The 12009-nt window shown below is 45.5% G+C and overlaps 2 protein-coding genes across 8 annotated transcripts in view; both read right to left on the bottom strand.

Annotated features, from left to right (window-relative positions):
• TMPO (thymopoietin) overlaps positions 1 to 12003 on the bottom strand; it is a 36978-nt gene extending 24975 nt beyond the window's left edge. For 5 of the 7 annotated variants that reach the window (XM_050749337.1, XM_050749338.1, XM_050749342.1 and 2 more), the window contains exon 1: positions 10115 to 12003. In XM_050749337.1, the coding sequence (XP_050605294.1) occupies positions 10115 to 10393 (279 nt within the window). In that variant the 5' untranslated portion in view covers positions 10394 to 12003. Of the gene's footprint in view, positions 1 to 3563; positions 4567 to 9743; positions 10040 to 10114 lie in introns of those variants that run through there. The other 2 variants (XM_050749339.1, XM_050749340.1) reach the window with 2 other exon arrangements.
• Positions 1 to 12009, bottom strand: part of SLC25A3 (solute carrier family 25 member 3) — a 772593-nt gene that overhangs the window by 81239 nt on the left and 679345 nt on the right. The window lies entirely within an intron of this gene.

Raw genomic sequence — 12009 nt, 5'->3', positions numbered from 1 at the left:
TTTTTTTTTTGGAGACCGTGTCTTACTCTTATCCAAGCTGGAGTGCAGTGGCGCAATCTTGGCTCACCACAACCTCTGCATCCCAGGTCCAAGTGCCTCAGCCTCCTGAGTAGCTGGGATTACAGGTGTACACCACCATGCCTGGCTAACTTTTGTATTTTGAGTAGAGATGGGGTTTCAGCATGCTGGCCAGGCTGGTCTTTAACTCCTGACCTCAAATGTTATGCCCCCCTGAGCCTCCCAAAGTGTTAGGATTACAGGCGTGAACCATGGAGCCTGGCCTGAAATACTTCAAATAAAGCAAGATACAAGAAATTCTTCTTAAAGCTGCTAATCGCTAATCATTCTATAATCAGAAGCCAAAAACCCTCACCAAAAAGATAGCTGCTCATAAGAACAATTATGTCAACTTTCACATATACTACACTGACCTAGACCTGTCAGGCTCAAATCTGGAAGCAACCCACACCCGTAATATCCAAATAGTTGCCTAGAGTCTAAGAGTTCTAAGACTTATTTCTTTCAAGAAAAGATTTAATCAAACTTAATCCTATGTTATTGACTTACTCAAATTTTCCAAAAAGTGCAGTCAGGTAGTAGGGAAAAACTAAAATAATGCTTAAAATAAAAATAAAATATGGAAAAACAATCAATCAGGTTCAAATTATTTGTACACAATCCCCGCTACCATGAGAATGTTCAATTTACTATCAATAAAACATCCAGGAAATTCCAACTTTTCAAACCTGCCCGAGAGGTTTTCAAGAAATCTCTCTGGGCCAGGTGCAGTGGCTCATGCCTGTAATCCCAGCACTTTGGGGGACCAAGGCAGGTGGATCACTTGAGGTCAGGAGTTCGAGATCAGCCTGGCCAACATGGCAAAATTCTGTCTCTATTAAAAATACAAAAATTAGCTGGGTATGGTGGCACACGCCTGTAATCCCAGCTACTTGGGAAGCTGAGGCAGGAGAATTGCTTGAACCTGGGAGGCGGAGGTTGCAGTGAGTTGATATTGTGCCACTGCACTCCAGCGTAGGTGATAGAGCAAGACTGTCTCAAAAAAAATCTTAACTCTTTTTTTTTTTTTTCAAAGTGGAGTCTGTTGCTCAGGCTGGAGTGCAGTAGCACCATCTCGCCTCGCTGCAACCTTCCACCTCCCAGGTTCAAGCAACTCTCCTGCCTCAGCCTCCTGAGTACCTGGGACTACAGGTGCATGCCACCACGCCCAGCTAATTTTTGTACTTTTAGCAGAGACAGGGTTTCATCATTTTGGCCAGGCTGGTTTCAAACTCCTGAGCTCGTGATTTGCCCACCTCAGCCTTCCAAAGTGCTGGGATTACATGCCTGAGCCACAGCACCCAGCCCAAAATCTTAACTCTTATTAACCACTATTTTGGAAAGGTCTTACCCATTTCTGATTCTTTACCTCGGGCCAGAGAATCTGTTTGTAATGTGTAGCCCAGGTGATCTGGATGCAGCATTGAGGCAAGCAACAGAAAGCAGGAGCACTATCATCCTTATATTTTATTCCAAGCATCTAAAAATTTCTAAGAAGATTGATACAGGAATAGTCCCCAATAAATGTTTTGTCAAATCCGGGGAAGGAAAATGTAATTTATTTTTGAAAATCCATTTCTTATTAGAAATAGCAGGCCTATCAAATCTAAGTAGAAAACCAATTCTCCGTTGGGTGCAGCAGCTCACGTCTGCAATTCCAGAACTTTGGGAGGCCGACGAATGAGGATCATTTGAGGTCAGGAGTTTGAAACCAGCCTGGCCAACATGGTGAAACCCCATCTCTAATAAAAATAGAAAAATTAGTCAGGTGTGACGGCACACGCCTATAGTCCTAGCTACTTGGGAGGCTGAGGCTGGAGAATCACTTGAACTGGGGAAGCAGAGAGTGCAGTGAGCCAAGATTGCATCACTGCACTCCAGCCTGGGTGATAAGGCCAGACTTTGCAGAGAAAGAAAGAGAAAGAAAGCAAAGCAAGAAAAGCAAGCAAGCAAGAACGAACGAACGAACGAAAAAGAGAAAGAAAATCAATTATCTTATTATTTCCCTCAAACACAATGAAAAACTTTAACTGAACAAACATATCTTAAATAAGCGACCAACAAACCTACACAAGGTAAGTCAGACAGATGAAAACCAAAAATGTGATTTTTTTTTTCTGAGATGTAGTCTCACTCTGTTGCCCAGGCTAGACTGCAGTGGCATGGCCTCCATGGCCTCCCAGGTTCAAGCGATTCTCCTGCCTCAGCCTCCCAAGCAGCTGGAATTACAAGCGCACACCACGCCCAGCTAATTTTTGTATTTTTAGAAGAGACAGGGTTTCACTACGTTGGCCAGGCTGGTCTCAAACTCCTGACCTCAGGTGATCCACCTGCCTCGGCCTCCCAAAGTCCTGGGATTACAGGTGTGAGCCACTACGCACGGCCAAACATGTGATTTTTAATCTGTCAGGAAAAAAGTTCCAGAAAAGTGATGTCATTTTATAAATCCCAGATTTAATAAGGATAAAAAATTAGGAGGCAGTGTGCTATACATGATTAGTAGTTTCAGTCAGGAAAAAGGAAGCATTAGTTGCATTAAATTCTGCCTCCAGAAAACTTTGTTCCTTTAAGTAGATCACTTAAGAGTTTCACTCAAAAATAGTGAGTACCTACTATGCCACCCGATGATCTCTAATGTATTTTTCAACTTTAAAACCCAACAGTTCTATGATATCACCTATGAGCTACTGTAATACCTTTAATCTCTACTTCTAGTATAAAGATGCTGAACCATAACATTATAACAGATTATATCGGGCACTTATTATATATCATGTACTGAGTTGTGTTCCAAATGTCTTTGCATTAACTTACCGAATCCAAAAAATTTATGGAATAAGATACTAATATCTCCATCTGACAACTCAGAAAACTGAGGTTCAAGTATGCACTTCACTAATTCAGGAAATCTGCATGCTATGATATACACGTCACTTTCACGTATCTACCTTGTTTCCTGAAATTATATTTTAGTAACTTTGCATTGTATTGCCCTAACATTAAAGACAAAAATTCAGAAATCATTTCTTGTAATAGGTATTAATTACTAAGCACTAGACACTTCACATATGCAACGGCATGTACTCCTCAATCTGATTAAGCAGCTATTAGATTATTCCTCTATTTCAGGTGAAAAGAGAGGATCTTAGATTAAGACACTGTTCAGTGTCATGAATAAGGGGCAGACCCGGAATTTGAATCTATAACTCTATGAGTCACAAGTCTGTAAACTTAACACCTTATTATACACTGGTGGTCAATTTGAGATATAATTAACATTTCCTATTGGTAGCATACTTTTTATTGTTCTTTCCCAAGTCTTCAAATATTTCCTATTGATAATTCGTAATTTGGCCAGGAGCAGTAGCTCACACCTACAATCCCAACACTTTGGGAGGCCTAAGCGGGAGGATCACTTGAGGCCAGGAGTTCAAGATCGGGCTGGTCAACATAGTGAGACTATCTCTATAAAATTTTTAAAAATAGTTAGGCATGGTGGCACACACCTGTAGTCCCAGCTATTCCGGAGGCTTGAGCCCAGGAGTTCGAGGCTGCAGTGAGCTACGATCACACCACACAGATGGGCGCGGTGTCTTACGCCTGTAATCCCAGCACTTCAGGAGGCTCAGGAAGGCAGATCACAAAGTCAGAAAGGAGTTTGAGACCAGCCTGACCAACGTGGTGAAACAGTCTCTACCAAAAACACAAAAATTAGCTAGGCGTGGTGGTGCACGCCTGTAATCCCAGCTACTCAGGAGGCTGAGGCAGGAGAATCACTTGAACGCGGGAGGCAGAGGTTGCAGTGAGCCGAGATCACGCCACTGCACTCCAGCCTGGATGACAGAGCAAGACTCCTTCTCAAACAAATAAACACTCATAATTCACCAGACCAGATCATTCAAGAATATTATGCTCCACTAGATCCAAATAGCTACACCTTCATGTTCTGCCTCTTAGAACAAAAAGGCAGACGGCCAACTCTGTACATGTTTATTTTTGTGTACACAATCTAGATAACTTCAACACATAAAAATATTGGTAGCAAGACACATAAAAAGCTTAGAAATAAGAAAACAAAATCAAAACAAAACTTTTAACATGTAAAGTTCTGTCACATTACACCAAGTGAATCCAAGAGACTATGGTAGAGGCTGAAATGAAACAACTTCTTTTTTAATTAAAACTATTCCCCATAGGCTGGGCACAGTGGCTCACATCTGTAATCCCAGCACTTTGGGAGGCCGAGGCAGGAGGATCACAAGGTCAGGAGATCGAGACCATCCTGGCTAACATGGTGAAACCCCGTCTCTACTAAAAACACAAAAAATTAGCTGGGCGTGGTGGCAGGTACCTGTAGTCCCAGCTACTCAGGAGGCTGAGGCAGGAGAATGCCATAAACCCAGGAGGCGGAGCTTGCAGTGAGTGGAGATCACGCCACCGCAGTCCAGCCTGGGCGACAGAGCGAGACTCCGTCTCAAAAACAAACAAACAAAAAAAAAAAACAACAACAAATCCTTATAAACTCATGATTAAGGGCCGGGCGCGGTGGCTCAAGCCTGTAATCCCAGCACTTTGGGAGGCCGAGACGGGTGGATCACGAGGTCAGGAGATCGAGACCATCCTGGCTAACATGGTGAAACCCCGTCTCTACTAAAACTACAAAAAAAACTAGCCGGGCGAGGTGGCGGGCGCCTGTAGTCCCAGCTACTCGGGAGGCTGAGGCAGGAGAATGGCGTGAACCCGGGAGGCGGAGCTTGCAGTGAGCTGAGATCCGGCCACTGCACTCCAGCCTGGGCGACAGAGCGAGACTCCGTCTCAAAAAAAAAAAAAAAAAAAAAAAAAAAAAAAAAAATAAACTCATGATTAAATAGAAGGTATATGCATGCAAATAGTTCATCTTGGCCAAATCCACATTAACACTTGATTTGTCTTAAAATGTTAAAAATCTCCCTTATCTGCAACTCTCAAACGTAATTTGGCTTTCTCCTATATTCTAAATAAATAAATATTCTTTTTTTTTTTTTTTTTTGAGACGGAGTCTGGCTCTGTCACCCAGGCTGGAGTGCTGTGGCCGGATCTCAGCTCACTGCAAGCTCCGCCTCCCGGGTTCACGCCATTCTCCTGCCTCAGCCTCCCGAGTAGCTGGGACTACAGGCGCCCGCCACCTCGCCCGGCTAGTTTTTTGTATTTTTTAGTAGAGACAGGGTTTCACCGTGTTAGCCAGGATGGTCTCGATCTCCTGACCTCGTGATCCGCCCGTCTCGGCCTCCCAAACTGCTGGGATTACAGGCTTGAGCCACCGCGCCCGGCCAATAAATATTCTTTTATTCCTTTTTTACCACCCCATTATGTAGAAGATTGTAAATATTCTTTAAGAAATATGACCTGAGGCTGGGTGCGGTGGCTTATGCCTGTAATCCCAGCACTCTGGGAGGACAAGGTGGGCAGATCACGAGGTCAGGAGATCAACACCATCCTGGCTAACACGGTGAAACCCCATCTCTACTAAAAATACATAAAATTAGCCAGGTGTGGTGGCGGGCACCTGTAGTCCCAGCTACTCAGGAGGCTGAGGCAGGAGAATGGCGTGAACCCGGGAGGCGGAGCTTGCAGGTGGATCACGAGGTCAGGAGTTCCAGACCAGCCTGACCAACATGGTGAAACCCTGTCTCTACTAAAAATAAAAAAATTAAGCCAGGTGTAGTGGTGTGTGCCTGTAAGTAATCCCAGCTACTGAGGAGGCTGAGGCAGGAGAATTGCTTGAACATGAGAGGCGGAGGTTGCAGACAGCCAAGATCATGCCACTGCACTCCAGCCTGGGTGACAGACTGAGACTCCATCTCACAAAAAAAAAAAAAAAAAAAAAAAAAGAAAGAAAGAAAAAGGCCGGGCGCGGTGGCTCAAGCCTGTAATCCCAGCACTTTGGGAGGCCGAGGCGGGTGGATCATGAGGTCAGAAGATCGAGACCATCCTGGCTAACATGGTGAAACCCCGTCTCTACTAAAAAAAATACAAAAAACTAGCCGGGCGAGGTGGCGGGCGCCTGTAGTCCCAGCTACTTGGAGGCTGAGGCGGGAGAATGGCGTAAACCCGGGAGATGGAGCTTGCAGTGAGCAGAGATCGCGCCACTGCACTCCAGCATGGGCGACACAGCGAGACTCCGTCTCAAAAAAAAAAAAAAAGAAAGAAAAAGAAAAGAAATATGACCTAGTATTATTTTTATATGGGGCTAAAAATGACCAAAACATAAAATATAGTACATATAAAAGGAATCTGACATGAATAACTTTATACATCAATTATTATAAATGTCCTAAGACTCTTTTCCTGTAAATTCAAAATTATTTTTTCCTATGGCTGATAAAAACATTGACCAGACTCCTAACTCACTTGTACTTAACGTACTTTAAAACAGAAAATGATGCTACTGACTATCGATATTTTTCTTCAAGTTGTTGGCACGGCTATTAAGACCAGTCAAGGGTAAACACCTCTTGAGTTTTAAATACTCCAGGTAGAAGACATTTAAACCTGTAATTATGAAGTAAGTTTTCTTTGTATGGACGAAATAAATGAAATATAAAAAGCTTAATTACCATGCCAATAGACCTACTAAGTACTCTAAAAAACATTACTTCTAGGCTGGGTGCCGTGGCTCATCCCTGCATTCCCAGCACTTTGGGAAGTCCAGGGGGACATATTACCTGAGGTCAGGAGTTCGAGACCAGCCTGGCCAACATGGCAATAATACCCCGTCTCTATTAAAAATACAAAAGTTAGCCGGGTGTGGTAGTGCACACCTGTAATTCCAGCTACTCGGGAGGCAATACCCCGTCTCTATTAAAAATACAAAAGTTAGCCGGGTGTGGTAGCGCACACCTGTAATTCCAGCTACTTGGGATCATTTGAACCCAGGAGGCGGAGGTTGCAGTAAGCTGAAATCAGGCCATTGTACTCCAACCTAGGCGATGGAGACTCCATCTCAGAACAAACAAACAAAACAACAACAACAAAAATTACTTCATTTTGTCTGGGCGTGGTAGCTCATGCCTGTAATCCCAGCACTTCGGGAAGCCGAGGCGGGCAGATCACGAGGTCAGGAGATCGAGACCATCTTGGCTAACACAGTGAAAACCCATCTCTATTAAAAATACAAAAAACTTAGCTGGGCATGGTGGCGGGCGCCTGTAGTCCCAGCTACTCAGGAGGCTGAGGCAGGAGAATGGTGTGAGCTTGCAGTCAGCCGAGATCATGCCACTGCACTCCAGCCTGGGCGACAGAGCGAGACTCCGTCTCAAAAAAAAAAAAAAAAAATTATTTCATTTTACTCAACATTTACATGATGCTGACCAACTTCAATTAGCACATGAGTTGCACATACGAGTAAATAAACACAATTCATTTTTAAATCCCCAAAGTTTTAAACCCAGTAGTTAAAAACACTTGGTAGGAACTCAAAATTGCTGGATAATCTTAATCAAAAAATTTTTACATTTAGGTCTTCTTACCCCCAAAGAACACAAGGTAGATTGGGACATAAACTCTCTTTTACCAAGTGACTGATAGGAAACATTAAAACTGAGACGGTTGTTTCTGTGTAAAAGAAATCATCCTCAAAACAAATAGGAACCAAGGCTGAGGCAGGATTGCTCGAGGCCAAGAGTTCTAGACCAGCCTGGACAACACAGAAAGCCTGTGTAAAAACAAACAAAACAAAACAAAAACAAAGAAAAAAAGATAAAAAAAAAACTAGCCGGGCATAGTGGCGTATGCCCCATTGCCCTTGCTACTCAGGGAAGCTGAGGCAGGAGGCTCTCATGAGCCAAGGAGCTTGAGGCTGCAGTAAGCTATGATCACACTCCTGCACTCTGGTGTGGGTGACAGAGCGAGATCCTGCCTAAAAATAATAACCAGTAATTATATTATAAACATACAACCAAAAACTTCACAGTTTAATACATTTGCACAGAGGACCGATAAAGGGTTCTATAGAACAACTAGGTTTTTTAATAAAGTGTGCGGATTTGAATATTTCATTTTCAAACAACTGTTTTTGTTTTTTTTTTTTTTTTTTGAGACGGAGTCTCGCTCTGTCCGCCAGGCTGGACTGCGATGGCGTGATCTCGGTTCACTGCAACCTCCGCCTCCCGGGTTCAAGCGATTCTCCTGCCTCGGCCCCTGCCACCAGGCCCGGCTAATTTTTGTATTTTTTTTTTCTTTAGTAGTTTCACCATGTGGGCCACACTGGTCTAGAACTCCTGACCTCGGGTGATCCACCCGCCTGGGCCTCCCAAGGCGCTGGGATTACAGGAGTGAGCCTCCGCGCCCGGCCTCAACCAACGTCTACTGAAAGAGTTTAAATACTACCTTCTTTTTCAGAACAGGGGAACATAATGGGTAAAAGGGCACACTTTACTTCAAAAGTAAATTTGTTTATTAATAAATTAAAGTAGCTTTCCACAAAACAAGACGTTGAAACAATAAGGTGTGATAGGTCTTTTATTTATTGTACAAATATTTTGCACTACTATGTGTCACACACCGGACTTAAGACGTTTGTTAAGACGTTCAACTTCTCTAAAACTTAGGATAAGATTTTCAATTAAATTTACATGTGTCTATTACATTTGTCTTTCATTTTTGCCTGAGTAGCTGGGAAAACACATTAGACAGGTTCCTTAAAAACTAAAGTAAACTTTGAAGGAAGGAGTAATTTCGGTTTACACTAGTGATAACTCGCAACAACCCCAAACACCACATTCACTGTCTCTTACAAGGCATTTTATGTTACACCAATTACTAGTTTTAGCTTCATCCTACTACGACTTGAAGCCTGGTAACTCGGCAGGCATAAGCAAACACACAAAAAGCATATTAAAATCCACAGGAAAAAAAGCAAACTATTCTCAAACAAAACATGCTTTGCTGGAGCCGATTTGAGATTTAACCAGGATCAGACATTCCAAATTGCAATACTGTTGCACCAGAATGTCATGCAATAAATTTTTCCTGAATCCTAAGTCTTTCCTTTCCTCAAGCAAAATTTACCAGTAAGGGAGAAAAACGCAATCCAAACTGTGAGTAATTTTCAAATATTTGTTTATAGGGCCGGGTCCGGTGGCTCAGGCCTGTTATCCCAGAACTTGGGAGGCCGAGGTGAGTGGACCACCTGAGGTCAGGAGTTCGAGACCGGCCTAACCAACATGGAGAAACCCGGTTTCTACTAAAATACAAAAATTACCCGGGCGTGGCGACGCATGCCGGTAATCCTAGCTACTCGGGAGGCTGAGGCAGGAGAATCGCTTGAACCCGGGAGGCGGAAGTGGCAGTGAGCCGACATCACGCCATTGCACGCCAGCCTGGGCAACAGGAGCGAAACTCCATCTCAAAAATAAATAAATATTTAAAAATTATAATAGGCGCTTTAAAATGTAGTTTAAACTGTTCCTTTCAATTCTGCGTGAAGCCGTCCCGCCAAAAGATGTCCTGTTGGTGGGAAAAATTAAACTAGAAAACATAAACGGTTCAAAAAGCCCTCCATACGCAAAAGTATAAAAAGGCGGGAATTTCCTTAATTCAAATTTTGGTTAGAAATTAGTGTGTCATCAGTTGCCCTCCAGGGAGCGCTGTGAGACTCTGCTGCGAGTCATTTCAGTTAATAAAGCGGGAAAACGCTCGAACTTAACCTATAGCATTTTGGGGCCACCCCTCCAGAGCTTTCGAAAGGCCACGGAAGTCCCCGTCTAAACGCCCGCTGCCGGCAGCTGGTGGTCCAGGGAAGCCGCGTCGCCCGCGTGCAAAACAACCGCCACCAACGCAACTCCACACCTCCCAGACACACACGTCAAAGAAGGCGAATCCCGGTGCCCCAACTTCTGGCCTCTCCGCTCCAGCGCCTGCAGCCCCGCGGGGAAGGGGCAACGCGAGGGGGCGCAGGGACAGCCCCGCACCTGGGAGGCCCAAGGGGGCGCCCGGGAGGGAGGGGCTGCAAACGGCGGCGAGCGCGCGCGGCAACCGCCAAACGCCCGCCTTTGTGGCCCCGGCCCCGCGTCCTTACCCTGCCGACGGCTGCTCGGCTCCGGCCCGCGGCGGCGGCCACAGAGCCGAGAATCGGCGTGGGCTCGCGTTCCTCGTCACTGGAGAAGTCCGGGGGCCCCTTGCTGTTGGCGCCGGCGGCGAGCGGCGGCCGGTTGCGCGCCGTGAGGTGCTGCAGGTAGAGCTGGACGTACACGTCTTTGCGCTGCTCCCCAGCCGGCAGCGTCACGTTGTTGGCGACCAACTCACTCTTCAACTTGTCCTTCGTCAGGACCGAGGGGTCTTCCAGGAACTCCGGCATCTCGGGGATCTGCGAAGCCCCCTCCCCGCAGCCTTCGCCGCCGCCGCTCACGCCGGCGCGCTCGCTCCTGGCCGGGGGCCGCGCTGCCGCCTCCGAGCCTCACGGCTCCTGCCCAGTAGGAGCGCTGCGGAGCGGAGCAAAAACTCGCGGACACAAAGCCAAGCCAGACCCGGACACAAAAGACCCCAGAGCCGAACTACGGACGAAGTGCAGCCAAGCTGGAAGCCCGCACCAACCCCAGCCTACACACTACAGGCAGGAGGCGAGCAGCCTGCTTCGCCCACGCCCCAAGAACGCGCGGCGCCATTGGCGGGCGACGGGAGGAAGCGCGGCGGTGATTGGCGGGACGGCCCGCGCGGGTTCCATTAGCCGCCGCGCTGAGCGAGAGGAGGTAGAAACGCAGTTTAAAAGGCGCTGGGGCGGGAGCCGAGGCGCCCGGCCCGCTTCTGTTTTCATTTTCTCCACCCTTCCCCTTAGACGCCGATAAGGGACAGGTCGTACTGCTTTTGTGCGCCGTTTCCTCTCCCTCCCCCAGCTTGAGAAGCAGCTTTCGTCTCTGGGGTCGATCGCCTACGAACCGGCCGAATTCCACGCCGGCTGTGAGGACCCTTGTCTGGGCCTTTCTTCCTCCCGGGACACTGAAGCACCGAAGAGTAGCCGCAGCCTTGCCTTCCCCAAACGCTAGCCATGAAGGGGAAGAAAAGAAGCGAGACTTGTCTGCAGGCACTCATATTCCTTGATTTGATTTACTTTGGGAGGGGGAGGGCAGGGAGTTACCCCTCTGTCTACTCGCGAACGCTTCTTTTGTTCCAGAAACCCGGGAGAAGCCAGACCTCTACCATCGGGCACTTTACCCTTGAATTTGTGACAAAAGTGTACTATACCGTTCACTTCTTAGTCTCGTAGTTGGGGCATGTCTAAATTGTTTAATTTGAACAGTGCGTTGAGACTCAAGACAAATTCGCGCTTGCATTTTTGTTGAAACCGATCCTGGCTTTGGATCCCACTAACGTTTGATAACAAAACGAAGCCGAACCCTTGGGAACCCCCTCAATGGTCAATTTAAAATAGCGGATGTTGCATAGTCCTAAAGGAAGCCTAGTGACCTATAATTAGGCCTAGAACCCTAATCAAACCCGTATTACTAATCCAAATTAAAACCTGGTAGTGACTGCAATTAAAATGTTTGCCTGAAAATTAGTATCACTAATGACAAATATTTGTATTTCTGATGAATATGTATGATTAAAGATTCTAGAAAAGAAAGGAGACCTTGGATCAAGAATGTGTTAATAATTTCCCCAGAATCTGAGCTCCAAACTATATTTTAGAAACTGATTACATTTTTTTTGGTTTGCCTGCTTTCTACACTGTTAGGTTAGAATATATTTAAAACAAACGCTTTCACTAAAAATGTTTCCTATGATTTAAGCGACTTACTTTTGTTCAAATTGAGGAGATGTTTCTTTTAGTGATATTTTCCTAGAGGTAACTAGTTTATAAAAATCTCAGTATCCATATATAAGCAATGGTATTAAGCTCAATAATGCAAATTAAAAATCAGGTTTTAATTAGCAAGTTGTTAGGTAGATTTTTATGATCCCTTGTAAAAGTTG

The sequence above is a fragment of the Macaca thibetana genome, chromosome 11 (genome assembly GCF_024542745.1).
Source record: "Macaca thibetana thibetana isolate TM-01 chromosome 11, ASM2454274v1, whole genome shotgun sequence".
Taxonomy (NCBI): Eukaryota; Metazoa; Chordata; class Mammalia; order Primates; family Cercopithecidae; genus Macaca; species Macaca thibetana.
This window is presented reverse-complemented; position numbering and strand designations above follow the sequence as displayed.